At 47.5% G+C, this 19,386-nt stretch overlaps 1 protein-coding gene across 1 annotated transcript in view; it reads right to left on the bottom strand.

Moving 5' to 3' along the window:
• Positions 1–19,386, bottom strand: part of STK32C (serine/threonine kinase 32C) — a 119,133-nt gene that overhangs the window by 47,823 nt on the left and 51,924 nt on the right. Inside the window, exon 2 of the mRNA XM_067300392.1 lies at positions 7,074–7,129. Coding sequence (XP_067156493.1) covers positions 7,074–7,129 — 56 coding nt within the window. The remainder of the gene's footprint in view (positions 1–7,073; positions 7,130–19,386) is intronic.

Here is a 19,386-nt window from a genome sequence, read left to right on the forward strand (position 1 = left end):
GTCCTTCATGGTCTACAAAGGCAAGCACGTGGGGAAGGCGGCATACGAGGAGGGAAGCAGGTCTGCGAATAAACAGAGGGTCACAGAAACCACCCCAGGCGAGCCGTCCTTACCCACCACGAAGCTTCGGTGGCATACGCTGGACACTTATCCCAACGCGAGCTGTAATGAATCAGTGGACACCTGGCCTCAGCGAGCTCTGGGCTAGATCCTGTTTGGGAAAAAAGACCCCATGCAAATCCCAGGAATTCTACCCGGCGTTCTGAATTCTGAGGGCTTATCGGGCTTATTCAGCAAGACCAAGGGAAGGGGACGGAGCAGCCGGGCAGCCCCAGAGGACGCGCGGCCTCGGCACGCACCACCACCTTCTCTGGGCAGCTCCAGCACCGGCTCACGGAGAACAGCCTAGGAGGCGGCCCAAGGGGTCACCAGCGCTTCTTCGGACGCAGGAAGGCACTTCCATCCGGCGCGTCCCCTCCCTGCTTTCTCACGCCGTTTTGCCCAGGCGCGGGCTCTCCCGTCCTTCACCCGCAGCGGCAGCTCCAGCCTCCCATCCCACGTCCTTACTCACGGCCAGTGTGACTGCTATGACTAATCCAGAGTGAATGAAGGGGGCTGAAACAAATCTCAGGCGGTTTCTAACGGAAATGTTAATAAAGCACTGGGTATATAATAACAATAAAAGTGGGCAGCTTTTACTATAAATCACTGTCTTATTAAGCTCTGTCCTTCAGAAACGCAAAACGCGTTCTCGGAGGCGTGGTGAGCAGTATCATGCACCAGGCCTCATCCGAGCTGAAGTCACTCTTCACTTTTTCACTGAAAACTATCCAGCAGCATTTTCTGCTCTGTAATTTTACTCCTGCTGCTCTCAGAACTCGAAAGCGAGGCAGCAAGTTACTGTCAGACCACACTGCTCTTCTGGCTTTTAACTCTTCGCCGTCCTCTCTCCCATGCCATTTACTGGTGCCACACTTAGAGCCTGGCAATGTCCAAACACGAGGAAAACACTGAGTAATACCTAGGAGGCTGTATCAGAGGGAGGATCAGTCTCCACGTGCTCTGTTTCTCATCCTGTTTTCCTAAGCATCCGCTCTCGGTCAGCGGTAGAGGCAACAGATTTAGCCAGACGCACCTCTTCTCCGACCCGGCGTCGCAGTTCCTACGCTCTGTGCCACCGTGGAGGTGGTAAAGCAGCGCTAGTTATGGTAATAGTGGGTGATATCTTGAAATACCCCAGTTTTGGCCTCCGGGTCTGACAGGGTGAAACCCTGAAGGGCGATAACCCTTCTGCTTGCAGCGTAAACTCAGCAGCACAGCTCCGCTGGCCTGGCCCGCCTGCCCCATGGACCTCGCTGGTCCTGCTGCAGTCAGGACTTTCCGAATCTCCGGAGAGCGAGATCCAGTATTTACCACGTAGGCAAAAAAACACAGATGAGAACAGAAGTCTGGTTTTTTTGTTATTCCAGACAGCTCAACACGGGTTTCTGCAGCTGCAGCATACCTCAGCGCCTTTTCACAAAAGGTTGTGCTAAATGAGAGTGCACGGAGAGAATTGTTATCCACATTAGATTTTATACTGCTTTGATTCTCCTGTCAGCTTCAAACCTCTTCTTAAATTACTCCAGTATAAGATGATCTTCAGAATGGAAATACAACACTGAGCTACAGTTTCTCAGAGCATGGATACGAAGAAAAGCGTTTTCTTTACATTACTACTCAAGCAACTACATTCTTCTTGCCTAGAGGACCTCTTATGTCCCACATAATATTCTATTTAACTTCTGCAGCCAAACAAGATGGTGTCTGACCCGTGCAGGCTTGAAACCACCTTTTGTTCCTGCGAGCCCAAGGCCACCCAGCACAGCATCGCTCGCTCTCAACGTGCCGCTACGCGAAGGAAGGCGGCAGGCGAGCAGGGCAAACCCGTCACGAAGACTCTGCACGATGCCCGAGGTGCTTCGGTGTCCTAGGATTCACAGACGCCCTTCTGCAGCAGTTTTCATATCGCTTTGCACGCTGAACTCTGTAGGAGGACAAAGCTCCAGCTGGCTTATTTCCAGCGTTGCTGCCGCTGCCCTTCTCGTATGCACCAGCAGCGTATTCTCGACACGGCACAACTGCTGCTGGATGATTCAATTCCTTCGCGTGCTTTTTATAACCTAAGCCCCAGGAAGCTAACATCGGCACAGTTTACCTGACCGTCTCCTACAGCTTTTGCCAGGGCAGGACCATACCCTACACTGGCAGTGTCCGGTCTGATCTAACTCCGGCTCCCACAGCATGTTCATGGTGGGGCTTTCACCTTCTTTCCTGGCTTTCTAATTAACGCCAGTATCGCATCCGTCTTTGTTTTTCAGCCTAACTGTCCCTTTTCAGTTTAAGCTCACTGCTCCTTCTGCACAACAAAAGCATTCGTATTTCCGACGTAACCTTGACATTCCCGAAGACGCAGCACGTCTGCCAAAGCTACCGCTGGCATACACCTGACCACGAGGTATCCACGGGGCACGGAGTCAAGGCAGCTCCGAGTGTGAGAATGAGTCACGGTGACGGCATCTTGGAGGGGCAGGGATACGTATTTTGAAAACCTGCGACAAAACCCCAGCCTCACACAGCTTAACCTCACAGACGCTTCAGTATAGGTAAAGGAAAAAAACAGAAAAAATTATCCATGGTATTTTAATGCAAAGGGATTACGTCTTTAGGCTTTATTAGGGAAAAAACCTCACATTTATAAAGATGGAAAAAAAGACGAAGGATGAAACTTGTATTGAATATCAAAGAGAGATTCAGTTGGGAACAGACTTTATGGGAATTTTATTTATGGTATATCTACTAGGTGGGCATTTACGACCTTTAGAAAATGGATTTAAAGCTTTAGTAGACCCAGCTTCAGGCCAAGTGAATTATTAAAGCAACAAAGCCATAAAGTTAAAGTACTTCAGCAAAGCAAACGACGTTAAAAGTGAGCTTTCTTTGGAAAGGTCACTCAAAAGCCATCGTCCACTGAGCTGACATGAAATCTGCCACAGCCATGCAAGCAGGGCTCGCTTCAGGAGCCTCCTGCACCGCTCAGGAGCAAAGCTGGTGTGCAGAATAGCATGGAAATGCAGTTCTGCAAGATGAGTGACTTTAAATAAAGTAATAAATTCATTAAGTAAATGAACTAATTTTCATCTTTGTAACTTAGATAGCTGTTTTCATGAATCTTCATTAACTGTTTATTATATTGACCAATTCAAATGTGATCAAAAAACGGCTCAGAACAAATCGCAGCTAGAGGGTGAAATCCTGCTGACGAGGCTGGGCAGCACCTCCTGGGCGACCGACTCTCGCCGAAGTCCTCGCCGAGCTCGCTGAAGGCTGGGCTGCAGCACCGGAGCCGCCAGGCCCCCCGAGGCCCCCTACGGCAAGGGGGCTGATCCCGGGAACCGTTCCCGGGCAGCAGCTACGCCAAGCGACGCAGACCCCTTCACCTGCAAATAAGGCGGATTGACCGAATTGAAGAAAGCAATGATGTCCCCCAAATCCCTACATAGACTGTCTGCAAATGGCCCGCAGTTCTGAAGATGCATTTGTTCTCTCTGGAAGATTTCATTTCACATTGCTCTTCAGACCCGCCTGGATCCTCTGATTTAATCTTGTATTTCCAACAGCAGACAAAGACATAAATTTGTGCTGAAGAACTTACGATATGTTTTTATTTCATAGCAGTAAAATGAAAATAATAAAAGATAAATTCCCCATAACCCTAGCAAATTCTTTATCCCTTGGAAAAAAAAAAATAGACGAAGGCCAATTCAGACTGAGTGTGATAGCTCACATAAAAGGAATACCCTGGGAAGAATAATTTAACATTGTGCCTACCAGTCTGAACTGAAAAAGATTAATCCAGGAAAGGTCGATTTTAAAAAAGGGAGATGTCGAGATACCTACAATGCAGCTAGCACCTTCTGAGATTTTCAGAAGTCTCATGATCTCCCTCTCTCATGAAGCGTAATAAAAATTTGAGTCGGTTCCCGTTATAACGGTGGGTCATAACTTACGTCAAATTCTGAAAATCATTTCATTGCTACTGTTCATTAGGTAAGAGCCTAGTTAAAATTTAATCAATCTCTGCTGCATGAGAAATAAGTCTGTGCTACAGAAAAGCATAATGTTCCTATTAAAATACTTAAAGTCAAATAATATTATTTCTAATATATATATGGAAAATATTATACATAAGCTAATTTGAGTAAACATGGAATTAAGCATGACCTTCATTCGATTAATAGTATCTTAAGGACAAAAAAAAATAGTATCTTGAAGACAATTAAACTCATCTCTAGGGGAAAAAAAAAATACAATTTTTTTTGCAGACATATCAGAACCGCAGTCCAAAGACTCCCCAGTCTCTTCAAAGTCGATTTCTGAATTGCATTTTGCCTGGTTTTCTACAGTTTCTGTACCAAAGACCACACACAATCTATCTTGAGAAGTAAACAAAAGTGAGAGTGGAAACAGAAAACTGGAAAAGTAAAATACCTTGCCCAAAGCCACACAGAAGTTTCCTTGCCTACTAGGTCCCTTGCCTACTAGGTCACATGGCTTCATAAATTTCACAAGTCACAGATCAGCACATTGAGGGTTCACACTCTAATTTTGAAATAGATAGTACATTGGCTCCTAAATACCTTTCTGAATATGGGCCCATAGTACTTAAATGAACCAAAACAACTAAATTACTCATGAATTTCAAATAATAGCTTTCAGGTAGGTAGTTCTTCATTTCCCATAATTAAATGTCAGTTGTAGAAGACTTTGCAAATGTAAAATTGCTCTTCTCAGTATTAAAGGAAATTCAGCATAGTGATATAATTATCCAGAAAGATGACAGATGAATCATTTCAGCATTTTGTTGAAACTATATCTACAATTCTGATGCCTGCTGGACCGCTATGTGCTGGACTTAACCTGTTTTTAACACAAACAGGTAGAAAAGGAAGCAGCTACGAGAAGCAGCTCTCTTCAAAGCCAAAAAAGTCCTGATTTTTTTTCCTTTTCATATTTTAACTAGAATTAATTTTCCAGCACCTGGTGCTGCCACACACCAGAATCAATCTCTCTCCTTTGGAAAGTTTACATTTGGAAGGATGAGTCATCTCATATGGGCTTGAAAAGATATCAACTGCTACTTTTTGGTATGGTTTTGGTTTGGCTTTTTGGTCCTTCACAACAAGCAGAAGTCCCAAGACATCGAGAGTTCATGCCCCAGCCGTGACTCTCTCAGGAGACTTTCCCTTGCTCTTTGCCCAAGGCGGGCAGAGCTGGTGGTCCTTAACGTCACGGGGCTATGCTAAGGAAGGATCTGCTGCTGCGCTTATTCCTTCTCCATCATCCGACACGACCTTGAATGTGACGCAGCTCGCCCTTCAGCACTAGCCGTTTCTCGCTTGAAAATACGGCTGGTTCTACTGCGAAAGCGCTCTCTCCGCGACTTACGCAGCACTCATCTTGGCACAACACTTTCCTTAGCCCTCATCCCGTGCGACTTGCCACGAAGGCAGGCAGGGCTTCGTGTGGGTAATTGCGCCCCGAGCGCGCCGGAACGATGCGAGAGGCATCTCCGTGTTTGCCGGTTCAGCGTTGCGGAGGCTGCAACAAAACATTTCGGTCAGCGAGCACAAAGATCAAGACAGGGGTTGGATTTTGTATCTGCACTGTTTCTCAAGGCTGATATCACTTAACGCTTTAAGAAGAGATTTTCAATAACTGGTGAAAATCCGGGCTCTTCTGGTGAAGTAAGTCTCTTCAGTCTCCTGAGAAATCTTTGCTTTGGGAAGTTTCGGCGATGCTCTCCGAATGAGCTGCTCATCAGAATCAGACGGGCAGGATCTGGCCAAGATGAGCAGGCCAGCAGAAAGAAAAGAGAGAGGATACAGCTTCCTCCTGATTGTTCGGCTTCTTTTTCAGTTTATTTTAGGACTGTGTGGAGATAAGAAGGCGTTTGCACCAACCTCTGAAGCAGTCTGTGCTATTTTACAAGTTTGATATTTCGCATTCTGCACAGTTTCAAAGACCCACTTCTCTGCCCCATCCTGTCACACCATAACATTCAGCTCCGGCACAAAGCCCACACCAACAAACTGTCACATGAGAAGATTATGGTAACCAAATCCAACGATTTTCATGAATCATGACCACGGCTATTGCTCATACTCTTCCTGTCCACTGGGTGTAGACGCCTCAGCGAGGCGGAGGGAAGTTGCTGGTAGGACACAGTAAAATGCAGGTGACGAAAGAAATACGGAAGAGTATCAGTGCCATGAGGTCCAGCCAGCCCAACAGAGAAGGAGCACGTCCGTAATTCAAGGCCGTACACACACGCGCACACACGTACACAGGGAGCTTTGGGCTCGCGATGCAAATTAACAGTGTAAAACTCAAGTGTCACGACAGAGGTAGCACAAAGTTGTTTAGACAGGAACGGAGCAAGAAAGTCAGTAAAAAGGGGACTGAGAAAGGAATACAAACTAGGAAATTAAGCAGTAACTAATTTCCAGAGCTATCCATCTTTTTGGACATCTCCCACCTTCTCCCACACGCTACTTGGCAAAAAAATTACTTTAAAAAAATAAATAAAATCAAGAAACCTCTTCAGTACAACACATTTCTCAGCGGGAGAACAGCCCAGGGCTTTGGAGGATCTTCTTGACCACATCGTCTCAGCTCAGTCAATCACCCAGAACGACTTCCAGCACTTTTTTGACTTACTGTGACCGGTCACAATCAATAAATCCATTTAGGAAACAGAAAACACAATGCATATATTTGCCACGAAACGTTCACAATTGCTCTGGCAGTTTAAAATGCAGCCATTTCACCACCATACCAAGAATTAAAACAATGCCAAATGGCGACAAAGTATTTTCCCGAGTACATTTTGCCTATGTTTATTCAGCAGCCATCACACGCCAGCAAAAATGGTTTATTTCAGCACCATTACTGTTACAATAAACTGCAAGTACATAATAGCTTAGACCCAGTAAAACACACAAGCAAACTCAAACCTCAATATTCAAGCCTACCTTGCCAAAGCTTCCCTTCCCAATTGCTCGGAGAATCTGGAAGTGGTCAAAGTTCACTACAAAATAAAGAAAAGAGAATTTAAATTTGTAAACGTCCTACTACAAAGATCTTGTATCTAGAAAGAATAGAGCCTGTAGGCATATCTTAACTAAACTCAAACTGTTAAAGATGTACAGTATCCAAAACACGAGAATAGGTGACTATTAGGCAAGCGTATGCTAACAAACACACGCGAGCAGTTTATGCACTAGTAAATCAGTGCTTTAGCACAACTTAAAATATAACTGTAACCCGCTGCGATATAGAAGGAGTTTCACAGAAACGCCATAAATAAGTGAGCAAACTCAAAAAGCTCCGCTGACAAAATAACGATGTTCTGCCAATCCCGAGCGGCAGGTGGCCGCTGTTCTTGATGTTCTTTCCCTTCGCGGACGTAACCGGCTCGGTACTGTTTGTGCACATGCAGCAGCCAGTTGGTCGACTATTTGCGCTACCAGAAAGACAACATTTTGAGCACGGGGATTGCCCCGATTCTCCTGATACGCGCACCCGTCTGTACCAGACCTGCTATTTTTCCCAGAGCCGCAGTGAGAAGTAATGACAAGGAAGGACAGTGCAGATACGGTACTACAGCGATTGCCCTGATCGGCAGCCACTGCAAACAAGGTATTTCTGCTAAACTACTGCAGTGATCTACTCTCTCCAGTATCAGTCTCAAACAAAAAGAAAAAAAACCCACTGACAGGTCTATTTATACCAATAATGAGATAATCCCCATTGCCACGTCGTTTGAGTGCCTTGCAGATAAATACACAAGCACCGTTTTGGGCAGCCGATCCAAGCTTTTTCACAGGCAAACAAATCCATGAAGTGAGCTTCTGCCATTAAGAAGTATCCAAAGAGGAAACCCAATTACAATGAGCAGGTTTAAAGCACGACGTTTCTTTGGCAATTAAACCCTGTGCAAACGCTCAGGGTCTGGGAGCTTCTAGTATCGCTTCAGGAAGGCAGTTTTCTACAATTCTGTATTATAATGCTTGAAACCTTGTGTAAAACAGCATTGTCACTTAGAAAACAAAGAAAAAATTGCCATTTTAATGTATCCATGACTACAAATGATCTAGAAAGCATGCTCTAGTCTGCAGTCACGAAAAAAAATGCAGATATGAATATTCACCAGGCCCTTGAACCAATCTGCAAAGATGTCACTTTTAATAAATTAAATACACAGTTCTGCTGATTTGAAGTTCAGAAGATGTTAAATGAACAAGCACTGACTTTTTTTTTTTTTTCCAGCTGCATTATTTCCTTTAGGAATTAGTAAGTAATTCCAATTTAAAAAGAAGAGCGAATTTCGACATTTTGGGGAAAAAAATCATAGTAGCAGCATATTACTTTTCGAGCACAATACATCTGAATTTCTAAAAATGACAACACATCGCTACAGCATGTGTGATTATCCCCAAAATAGAAAACCTAAACCTGCCTGGAACAATTATGTACGCTCCAGAGACTCCGCTTCTTGCGAGCTGACAAGGGAAAGCTGTCTTTCACCAGCAGCTAGAGCGGCTGATTATTTGGGGGTGATTTGCAGGAGCCTGAGTCACACACGCTAGCGAGGAATTTCACGACGCGCGCTCCCAGCGAGCAGGGCGATGACAGCTGTTGCCTGTGCGCAGGACCGTACGCACCCACCGCTTTGACTTCAGCGCGGCACAGTTTTGACAGCCGCAATCTGTAAGTACAATAATGGTTTTGGCTTGAGGTTGAACCGAAGGAACCTGGAAGGGGCGGGAGGGAGCTGGAGAGTATTCCGTAAATTATAAATGAAAGGGAGCGTTGCACCGTAATGATGCAGCTCCATTAACTTGCCGGTAGCGTCGCAGCTCCGCGCCATCTGCCGCGTCCAACACCCCAATGGGTATTTCGTTAGCTCCTCGTGAAACAACCAAGTGAATTATTCCCACCGACTTCCCCAACAGCTCGTTATCAATATGCCACCATCTCAGTTAAGTGCAATTGCTGGACGTAAAGCCTTCGCATTTACGAGAAGAGACACGTGTCTGACATCAAATAACAAACCATGAATCACAAACGGAGATAAACACCACGATCTGGATTTGCTTAGTTCGGGCTGTTTTTGCTGTTAATCTCAAGGAGCGCGTGAAAAGCAGGATGACAGGGCTTTACGCTCCCGCTGAACCTCTCCAAACTTCACGCGTCCCGGCCCAGCCCACCGCACAGGAGCGTGCCCGGCGCTGCAGCGACAGCTGTATGATTAAGACCTCATTGTACTCACAAATGTACTACGTCTTAAAGAAGACTGGATCCGCAGCTCCTCTTTCCCAGTAAAATGAACTAACGAGAATGAAGAGCAGTATCTTTTTATACCAATAATGCTTATACAAAAGGATGAGCATGCTGCATCACAACGTGCAAGCTTTTCATGTCTCTACTATCCTAAAATTGTGAACATTTTCATTTTTTTCCTGTTTATTCTGTATTTATTTACAAAACAGCTAAAAGCACGGCAAGATAAAAGTATAATAAAACTTCAGATACATAATGGACATCCAGTGACATTCCAACATCAGGGCCTGGTATTAATGCCCGATAGTAGCAAAACAACGGATGCACTTGGCATCCAATATCCTCAAATCTGGGAAAGACTGAAAAATCAAATTTTAAAGATCAAGCGAATCTTTCACTCTTTATTTATCTGCATGTTTTCCAGCTTCATCAATGAAAATAAGGATGCCAGTTTAACTTTTAACTCGAAGAACAACTCTCTACGACACTAAAACTTTTTCAAGTCTTACAATAGCAAATGTATAAGGCCAGTTTGGTATGATCAGGTTTCTCTTTCTATCAATGCATTTCTATATGTTGGCGTAATTAACAGCATTTTTCTGCTATTATTATGTGATTTCAGTATAACATTGGAGGAAAGCATCACTGTAATTGATGTAGGAACATTAATACAAGGCCACAACAACCACAAGTTTGCTGCCACAAAATGCCCGGACTTTCCACTAACAGAAAAAAGCGCTACAGTTTGGACTTAAAAGTCATCACACACATCTGTTTTAGCCAGAAGGAAAAGACCACTTCTCCAAAGCTGTGGACAGACACAGAGAGAAGACAGCCAGGTTAGACCCAGATGGTAGAGAGCCCGTAGGAGAACATAGGGTCGTTGGAACGAGGTGAAAACGGTCATGAAAATGAAGGGACAATGAAAAGAAACCAAGGCAGGATTAATAGATGTCGGTATTCAGAAAATATTTAAGAGCAAGGAGAAGGGCTTGAGCAAGGCCATCAGACAGACCAGGGAATTAGTAGGGGAATGCAGACATCACTGCAAATGGAAACCCACAGAAAATTGCCAAAGCGGTGAGCCTGCTAAAAATAGTGGGGGAGAGAAGTAGGACAACAGGAGAGACAGGAAGGATTCAGTACTAAAAGCTTTCGAATTGGAAAATGAATCGGAAGGAAGTGGAAAGATCAGGAAAACCTAAAGTGAGACTGCAGATTGGAGATGAGGTAAAAGCGACTTAGATGGGGAAAAATGTGGAAGTATTTGATGAAGACAGGGGAGCAAAAAACCAACAGGGAACAGTAACATCAGTCCTCTCCAAATCTGAAGCCCTTCTGCTCTGTTCTTCCCTTTCCAGAGGCCTTACTGCTGTCTGACGCAAGGCAGCAATTTTTCTGTAGCTGGATGGCTCCACACTGCGCAAGAAACCACCGCTTTCCTTTGTACCACTGGAAAAAAGCACAAGCAAAGCATTTGGTCTCCAACACGTACGGCTGATCTGTTCTGCCTATTCATATCTGCAGAGAAGATTACATGGGTGAGAAAAATGGAAATATAGTATAGTGTGACTGACAGGAAAATCAAGCGAGCATTAACTACCCAGGAATTCAGGGAATGCTGGTAGATAACAAAAGAAATTAAAGGCATAATACAAGCCCAGTGCTATAAATGAACCCCTTTGGGCACTAAGGATTCAAACATACTATTAAGAAGTAACTTTGAAATCATGTAAAAACAGTGAGTTATTGTGTGATCAAAAACGAATCTCTATGACGCTCTAAGGAATCAAATATACTATACAAACCAACCGCTAAGTCATTTTAGGAAGACAGCGTTATTGATACGGGGTAGAATAACGTTTGTATTGGCCAGAAACTATTCCTAATTAGTGCAAAAATATTGTTTGCATGGGCCAGAAACCACTCCAAATTAGTACAAATGTATCACATTCACCAGTTTCTTCATCAATGAACTCAGGAGGTACTAGTGAACCCTGTGAAAAACAAAATACCTTTTCTGCTTCTTGCTGTATGCTTTACAAATGTTATTTATGTTAGAAAAGTTCTGCTACCTTGTAATAACACCCCAAAGGGGCAAACTGGCTATTCATTAACAACTCGGTTGAGCTCTCTGTAGGTGCGGATTAATGAGCACTAAAGGAGCTCACAATGGTCTTGCCCAAAAACGCAGAAGCGTGCTATTTTATATATGCATGCTAATGGACAAATGAGGCTGGTTATGTACGCCACACAACTTTCACAACAACCAGCCTCCCCTGGCTTTGCGGTAAGATATTCTTCCTGACGTTCATTGCGGAAGGGTGAACAGCACATAATATGACCAGCGCCCTTCCAAGCGACCTGCAATGAAATGAATAACTAATGCCCAGAGGTCAACACCAAAGACATTTGAGTTTCTTAGCGCTCCTAGACGTCCAGAATGGTACTGCCTCGCTGCAAAACTCTCTCTTATTTTGGTAAATGGCCCGTTTTATGTTGGCATTGCTTGTTCAACAGCTACTAAGCAGCTTCAAAACAAACTTGTCTATAAAAAGCTTTTTTCCTAAAAAAGAATGGAAAACTCCTGCAACAGATGGTTCAGCACACTGGTCACTTTATGAATGATGGACATCTGGGGGGACACGATGGGACACTTTTTGCAACCTGACCACAGCCACCAGGAACTGACGCCCGACTTAGTGTCCTCCCCTCTCCAAATCCGGAAGAAAAGAGAAAGCACCCTCCAGAAGACTACAGCAAGCAGTGGCAACGCAGTGCCCACAGCAGGAGCACGTCTGGGCTTCTCAAAGGAGAGAACTCACAGAAGTGACCAGCCAAGTGTGCAAACACGGAGCCCAAACTGTGTAATCAGCAGTATTTAACTGACAGGGGAAAAAAAAACCAACAAACGTTATCTAGGAATTCATCCTGGTACCCACGTAAATGCAGTGTGAAATCAACTCCAACGTGGCCTCACCAGGGCTGAGTAGAGGGGGAGGTGATCCTTCCCCTATGCTCAGCCCTGGTGAGGCCACATCTGGGGTGCTGGGTCCAGTTCTGGGCTCCCCAGCACGAGACAGACACGGACCTTCTGCAGTCAGTCCAGGCAAGGACCACAAAGGTGGTTAAGGGACTGGAGCATCTCCCAAAGGAGAAGAGGCCGAGAGAGCTGGGGCTGTTCAGCCTGGAGAAGAGCAGGCTCGGGGGGATCTTGCCAGTGTGTATAAATACCTGGTAGGAAGGTGCAAAGAAGACGGGGCCAGACTCTTCTCAGTGGTGCCCAGTGACAGGACAGGAGGCAACGGGCACAAACCGAAACACGGGAAGTTCCCTCTGAACATAAGAAAACACTTCCCTGCTGTGAAGGTGACAGAACACGGGAACAGGTTGCCCAGAGAGGTTGTGGAGTCTCCATCCTTGGAGACATCCAAACCTGACCGGACACGGTCCCGGGAGCACAACCTGCTCCAGCTGCCCCTGCTTGAGCAGGGCTTGGACCAGACCATCTCCAGAGGTCCCCGCCGGCCTCGGCCCTTCTGTGGTTCTGTGACTCAACTACCGTAACAGACCTTTGCTGACGAATTTGGGAGTCAGCTGGAAGCCTTCCCCACGTGTGGGTTGCTTCTGCAGTCAGGACTCTTAGCACTCACAGCCTTCATTATGCAACAGCTTATTCCTTTGTATCTTCTGGGAGGTTTTGTTCTGTGCTGGCTAGGTTATTGCTTTCAAATTCGAACATTTGGAGGCCTTCCTGTATTATTACCAGAAATGATCCACTCAACAACAGAAGGAGGCTATTTACTGAGGTAAGATTCTAATTATTTTGAAGGTACTTTCTCTAGATTGGCATAATGTTCAGATGAAGATGTGATGGCTGGCAAACGTTATTTAGGTACATTTCTATGGCTTGCATCTAAAGTGTTATTTTCTCCATTGTACACTGCTGAAAGTATGCATTTGTCTTTATGTTAAATACACTATTTAAAATCTGCATATGGAGTTACTATTCTTAATGATTATTATTATTACTCTAAAGCAAATGCTAATTGTTCATTCTTAAAACGCAATAAAAGGGAAACGTTCCTTAGCCGTGGCTGCCTATCACATCAGGAGCTTGGTGCTGCGGCTGAACGGCGCAGCAGACCTCAGGTGCCCGCACCCGCTGCCGAGCGAGAGCCCAGCGGCGACGAGCGGGGCCACGGAAAGGAGGCCGCGGCATCCCTGCTCCCCACGCCGGCGCTCCGTAACGCAAAGCACGCGGAGGACCGAGGGCTGGGAGCGCCGCGCGCGGAGCCGGCAAACAGGCAGCCTTTTCTTGCTAAATGCCAGGAATCAAGCAAGAGGAAACGGCAAGAGAAGAGAGAACAGCTGGCAAGAAGGAGAAACTCGAAGATCAAGAACATGTGCGTCTAGGAAAGAACTAAAGCGGGGAAAAAAGAATAGAAAGGTAAAAGATGAGGAGAGGAGGGAACGCGAAGGACCACCTTGCAGAGAGCGAGGAACGAGAGGGGCCAGGGAAACCGAGAGGACACGGCAGCGTGGCCTTCTCTTGGCCCCTCTGCTACGCGTGGCCACCGCCCGGCTGCGGCCACGGCTGCGCCTCTGGATCTCCCCGACCCAGGGCAGACCTCTCTTTTAGGCCAGGAAGCTACATAAAGAGACAAGTATTTTTCAGTCTCACACCAGGCTGAAGAAGAGCAGTATACAGTAATGTTTCTAGTTTTCAGGTAACAAACAACGCAGCACCGCACAAAGGGTCACTTTCTATCGTCTTCAGACGGTCTAGAAGGACAAAGCCCGAGGCTTCCTATCTCTCCATTCAAAGCGGAGCCTCATCTCTGGAATGGGGGACAGCAACGCTATTTATCTGCTTTTGCGGAGCTTCCCAGGACTGTGCAGAGGGCTGGCGGCAAGCTCAGCGGGAGGTGTTCCAGAGGAGAACTCCTCCTCCGCTGCAGATGATGACAACACCTTGCAGCCACAGCCACGTCACTTCCGACGGGGGCTCGGACCACTGCCTCAGAGGCATCGCTCTCCACTTCTTGCAGCAGAGCAGAGAAAAGCAACTGACGCCTGAGATGGATCTTCTGCTGGTGCAGGTGAGTGCAGACCAACCCCACTTCACACCAGATGAGGCCTGGTCCTCATCAGGCATTTACAAATGACCCTGTTGAAGGTATCTACCCAACTGTTGCTGCTGCAGCTCTTTGGGTCAACTCTCAGATATCCCTCCGGCTGCTAACACTCTACCACCCACTCGCTGTCCCTCTTCCTCCGTGCAAGGCTGGACATGGCTTCACACTCATTACGGAGGAGGGGAAAGGACCCAGACTGCAGTTTTGCCTGTCCTGTACTCTGCAACCCATCTACGCAGAGCGCCTTCCACCACTGCAGCCAAGCAGTAACCACGGGGCTTTGCTCCTGCCAAGCACCCAGTTTGCGATGCTCAGTGCTGTCCTGGCACTTGAAGCAGGTAGAACTCATGTCTAAATATGCTTCTGCATATCATGGTTTTATATAAAATACATTCTAGAGGGCGAAAGCAACGCAAATCTTCACGTATTAAGGAGACTAGGAGATTCAGCACCAGAGGCTCAGCTAAACAGAATGACTTGGCAAGACTCAAGTATACTGAAACAGCCCTTTCACTGCCAGACTTTATTTGGGAGAAGACTGTGAGCAGTCAGCTCTGATTTATTCTAGGAATCCTTCCCTGCTCCCTGGCAGCGCAAAGCGGCGTTAACGCTCAGCGGAAATACCCCTGCCTCGGCACCTCCCCGGCTCAGCCACCGCTGGCGCAACCTCTGCTGGGGTACGCAAGAGGCAAATGTGGCCCAAGCCCACTATTTCCTGCTTTGCAGGACTAACAGGGGCCATAAAAAGCCTTGCAAAAGCACAACCAGCTACGGCAGGCTATTGCACAGGCTCTGAACACAGGGAACGCAGCGGCAGCATCAGCTGTTGGCCTTACCCTAGGTGATACAGTGATCTGGGGGATGTGCCCGGAGAAGACCCGAACCTGTGCCGGCTGCTGGAGCCACGGCAGCACGCGGGACGCCCGCACGACAGGCGCCCCGACGCGCATTTCGGCTGCACGCCTGCTGCCCGCCTCGGCGGCTCTTCACGGGTCTCCTGAAACCTGCCGGCTTCCTGGCGAGCACGTCTGCCTCGAACCGCACGCGCTTCTGTCCTCAGCAGATCCGGCAGCCCGCCTGCCACGAACAGCCACAACTCCAAAGAAATGCATGGGAATAAGCCAAAGTCAGAGATAAAAGCACCAAAAACAGGTCAGTCTTTGCTACCTGCAGCGAGCAAACCCAAGGATATAGACCAAACCGGTGGAAGCGGCAGCCTTTACGACTTCTGCCACGGTTATCTGGCTGGCTCTTCCGAGCGGCCTGCGGCTCCGGGACCGAGCCGCACGTTTCAGCAAACCCCAATCGCACGCGCTCAGGTCACGTCCTCGCCGTACGACCCCTCAGCCCACGGGGGAACCACCAGCACACAGCAGTCGCTGACCCAAAAGCAAGGAACTGGGCGGATCTTTCTGCACAAGGAGGCCGAGTCGGGAGAAAAGCGTATCAAGCTGCTACACGGAATAAAGGTAGTTATATTCCATTTTGGACAAAAGTTCATCCAGTTCCACAAACAGCAACTGCGAACTTTCCAGGGAGGACGAATCAAATCAAATCGGTGAGGGAAAACTCTGCACGGAACCGAAAGGATTGCTAATTAGAGCCCTCCGAGGCACGACAGCAACACACCGCTTTTATCTCACTTCCCTGAAAACACCATTGCGACAGACCTGAAATACATCTCCTGGTGCAGATACACATTTCAGATGCTAATACTGAGGTACGGGTTTGGAAGCGCAAGGACTCTCCAAGGAAAGACTGATGTGGTAGAGAAAATAAGACTCTGCCCTCATAGCAGTAATCCTGGAAGGTAAAATTTTGTTTGGAAGAGTTTTCACCCTATATTTCATATTTAACTGAGGATGCTGAAAAAAGGAACCTCCTTACTTTTGCCAGTTTTGTAGTGCAGAGGTTTCAAGACGCTGGAAAAAACAGAGAGGCAAGGACCAGAGAAATAAAGTATTCTCGTTAAACTGAAGCGCGATTTAGCCTGCTGTAATTTAGCCGTACTGATCCCGCAGCCCCCGCTGCTGCTGGCCGGGCACCCGCAGGAAGCTGGGGAACGCCAATCCCCCCGCAGAGAGCAGGGTGGGTGAAGCCGTGGTGGCCCTCCGTCTCCCGCACGCTGGCCAGGGGTAGCAAAAGGAAAAATGCCCAAGCGAGAGACGGAGGGCGAGGTAGAACCGTGCTTTTTCCGGGACTCCTCGCTGCCCCGCGTCGGATCTGAGGCTCTCCCAGCCCACCGAGGCACACCGAGGTGACAGCGAAGGACGGGAAGAGCAAGGCTTGCGCACAAACTCCTTAGGAGCGGAGTATAAATTAACTGAGTGCCAAATATTGCACTAAATCCACGAGATTGCGACGGTCTGAGCGCTGCCCTTCCAGAGAGCTGAGCAAAGGGCATCCTCTGCCATCCTCCGAGCACGTTTGCGCATGCACAGCCTCCTGAGTCAGCCCGACATCCGTCTGTGCCTTCCCATTTAAAGGCAAATAATGCTTACGGGGCACAGCAACAGGCCCAGAGCGCATCTTCCACGCTGAATTATTTAAGCCTCTTCTAAAGCGCCCGCCATCACATACAGGCCAGCGTGACACACAGGTAATCTCGTTTTTGTCCATAACGTTACTCCTGGCTTGCACGGTGCAAGCAGCCCAGACTCTGCAAGCATCCAGGACAGAGAAAACGAGAGAAATTGTAGAAACAAGCCGTGGGCATGACTCTGCTCTGAGGTGTCCAACCGCAGGAACTTCACCAGAACCCCTATACACTGCTGAAATCAATAGGAATTATACCGGTGGCAAAACAGTAAAAATGGGAGTAGGATCAGACCAAACGAGGTTGGGCTGTGACTCTCTGATGCACTTCTACATCCACTGCCAGCTCAGACACGTGGCTGCCAGGCTTGCTTTACAGTATAATCACCACTTTTCGTTTCACGGCACTAGTAATTATTTTTCTTTATCTCTCCCTGCTCTTTATCCCAGAATAGAACAAGAGGATCAGGAAGGTTATGCGAACCATTTAATTCTGGGACAGTTCTATCATAATTACAAAGTTTGATTTTTTTTTTCCAGCCGCACAGGGAGTAAAGAAGTAACAAGATCTCCCTCCTCAGCCACCTTCTCGCTTCCCAAAGCACCGCTACAGTTCTGTGCCATCAGTCAGTGATATCCTACTGCCATCCCTGGTCTGTCCTACAGCCAGGCTATCTATGAGGACAGGTTTATTGGACGGGTTTTCACATGCCAACAAATGGGAAAATTTACTAATTTGGTGGAAATAAAGTGCCTGATCCTGCTCAGTTTTAGTCTGGATCAAAGCAGGACCGAGTCTTTAGAACGTGTGCAGCCATCATTACACTTGTTTGCAGTAAGTGATAGTTTTTACATTTTCAATATAAAACATTTGCAGAAAAGGCCTCTGTAAAAGCATATATATATATATGCCTGAAAGAGCTCACCAGGGAACAGGCAGAAAGGCTCTTCGCTATTCATCTCTTTCCTTTCTCAACTGTTGAAGAGAATTCGATTCTGCCATCTCAGACCAGCAAGGCCCTACGCAGGGACACAAGCTACGCACAAAACAAGGTGCTGCTGGAGGAACAGACACGTTGGTTGGAAGGAAACTCAACCGCCCGGCTAGTGAACATTGCAACGGCCAACTTCTACACACTGCATATAAAACTCTTGGATTCAGCATATAAACTTCGTGGCAGGCACTGAAACCCTGGGTTTTGCCTCCCAGACAAGTGCCCGAATCGCTAGAGAAGTCGCACTCTTCCTCGCCGCTCCTTGGCCCGCGGCGGTTGAGTTGTCTCCTGCCCGCTGGGGCAGTTTCGTTACCGAGTGCCCTCAGGCACAGCACCAAGCCTGGGCCTCGGCACGGCAGCGGTCCAAGGACGAAGCCACGGAGGAGCCGCAGGGACGAGCAGGTCCGCTCGGAAGCGCGGTGAAGCTAGGAGCCCTCAAGCAAGCACTGTGCTGAGAGAGGAAGCGTCAGGTACGCAGAGGAAAGATGAAAAGCATCAGAAGGGAAGGAGAGAGAGCACTAGGCAGGTCAGCAAGAGTCAGGAGGTCAGGAACTGCCTGGTGCAGCACTTGAAGATCACAGTGGCCCAAGGGAGGACAGAGACACCATCAACGTGGTGGCAAGAGCTCAAACAAGGCACCTACGTGGCAGTGACAGCAAGCAGAAAAAAAGCAGAGTGCATCAACAGCTTCTGTGGGTCTGTTCATTAACGAGTGACAACACTTGTAAATACGGTGTTCAAGACTTTCAGATAGGGTGAGAAGTGAAAAACTGATGTAGCTCCATTAACCTCCAACTGAAGAAACAGCAAAGTGAGAAATGCTTTGGGAATCTTCAACTTCTGTGGAAACTAGCAGTGTGCATTGGAAACGGAAGTAATTAGGAGCATAAGAACATGCCCTCCGGCTCGGACCAGCAGCCCAGCTAGCGCTCTGCCCTTGCAGGAGATGATACTCAGGAAAGGCACGTTAGCTTGGGCCCCATCTGCATGCAATTGTCCTTTAATCCCCCAGCAGCCAAAGACACTCAGCTCCGGGTGGTTGTTCCGGAGGCGCGTGCCATCTGATGACCCAAAAGCTCCGGGTGGTTGTTCCGGAAGCGCGTGCCATCTGATGACCCAAAAGCTCCGGGTGGTTGTTCCGGAAGCGCGTGCCATCTGATGACCCAAAAGCTCCGGGTGGTTGTTCCGGAGGCGCGTGCCATCTGATGACCCAAAAGCTCCGGGTGGTTGTTCCGGAGGCGCGTGCCATCTGATGACCCAAAAGCTCCGGGTGGTTGTTCCGGAGGCGCGTGCCATCTGATGACCCAAAAGCTCCGGGTGGTTGTTCTGCAGGC

Source organism: Apteryx mantelli, chromosome 7 (genome assembly GCF_036417845.1).
Source record: "Apteryx mantelli isolate bAptMan1 chromosome 7, bAptMan1.hap1, whole genome shotgun sequence".
Taxonomy (NCBI): domain Eukaryota; kingdom Metazoa; phylum Chordata; class Aves; order Apterygiformes; family Apterygidae; genus Apteryx; species Apteryx mantelli.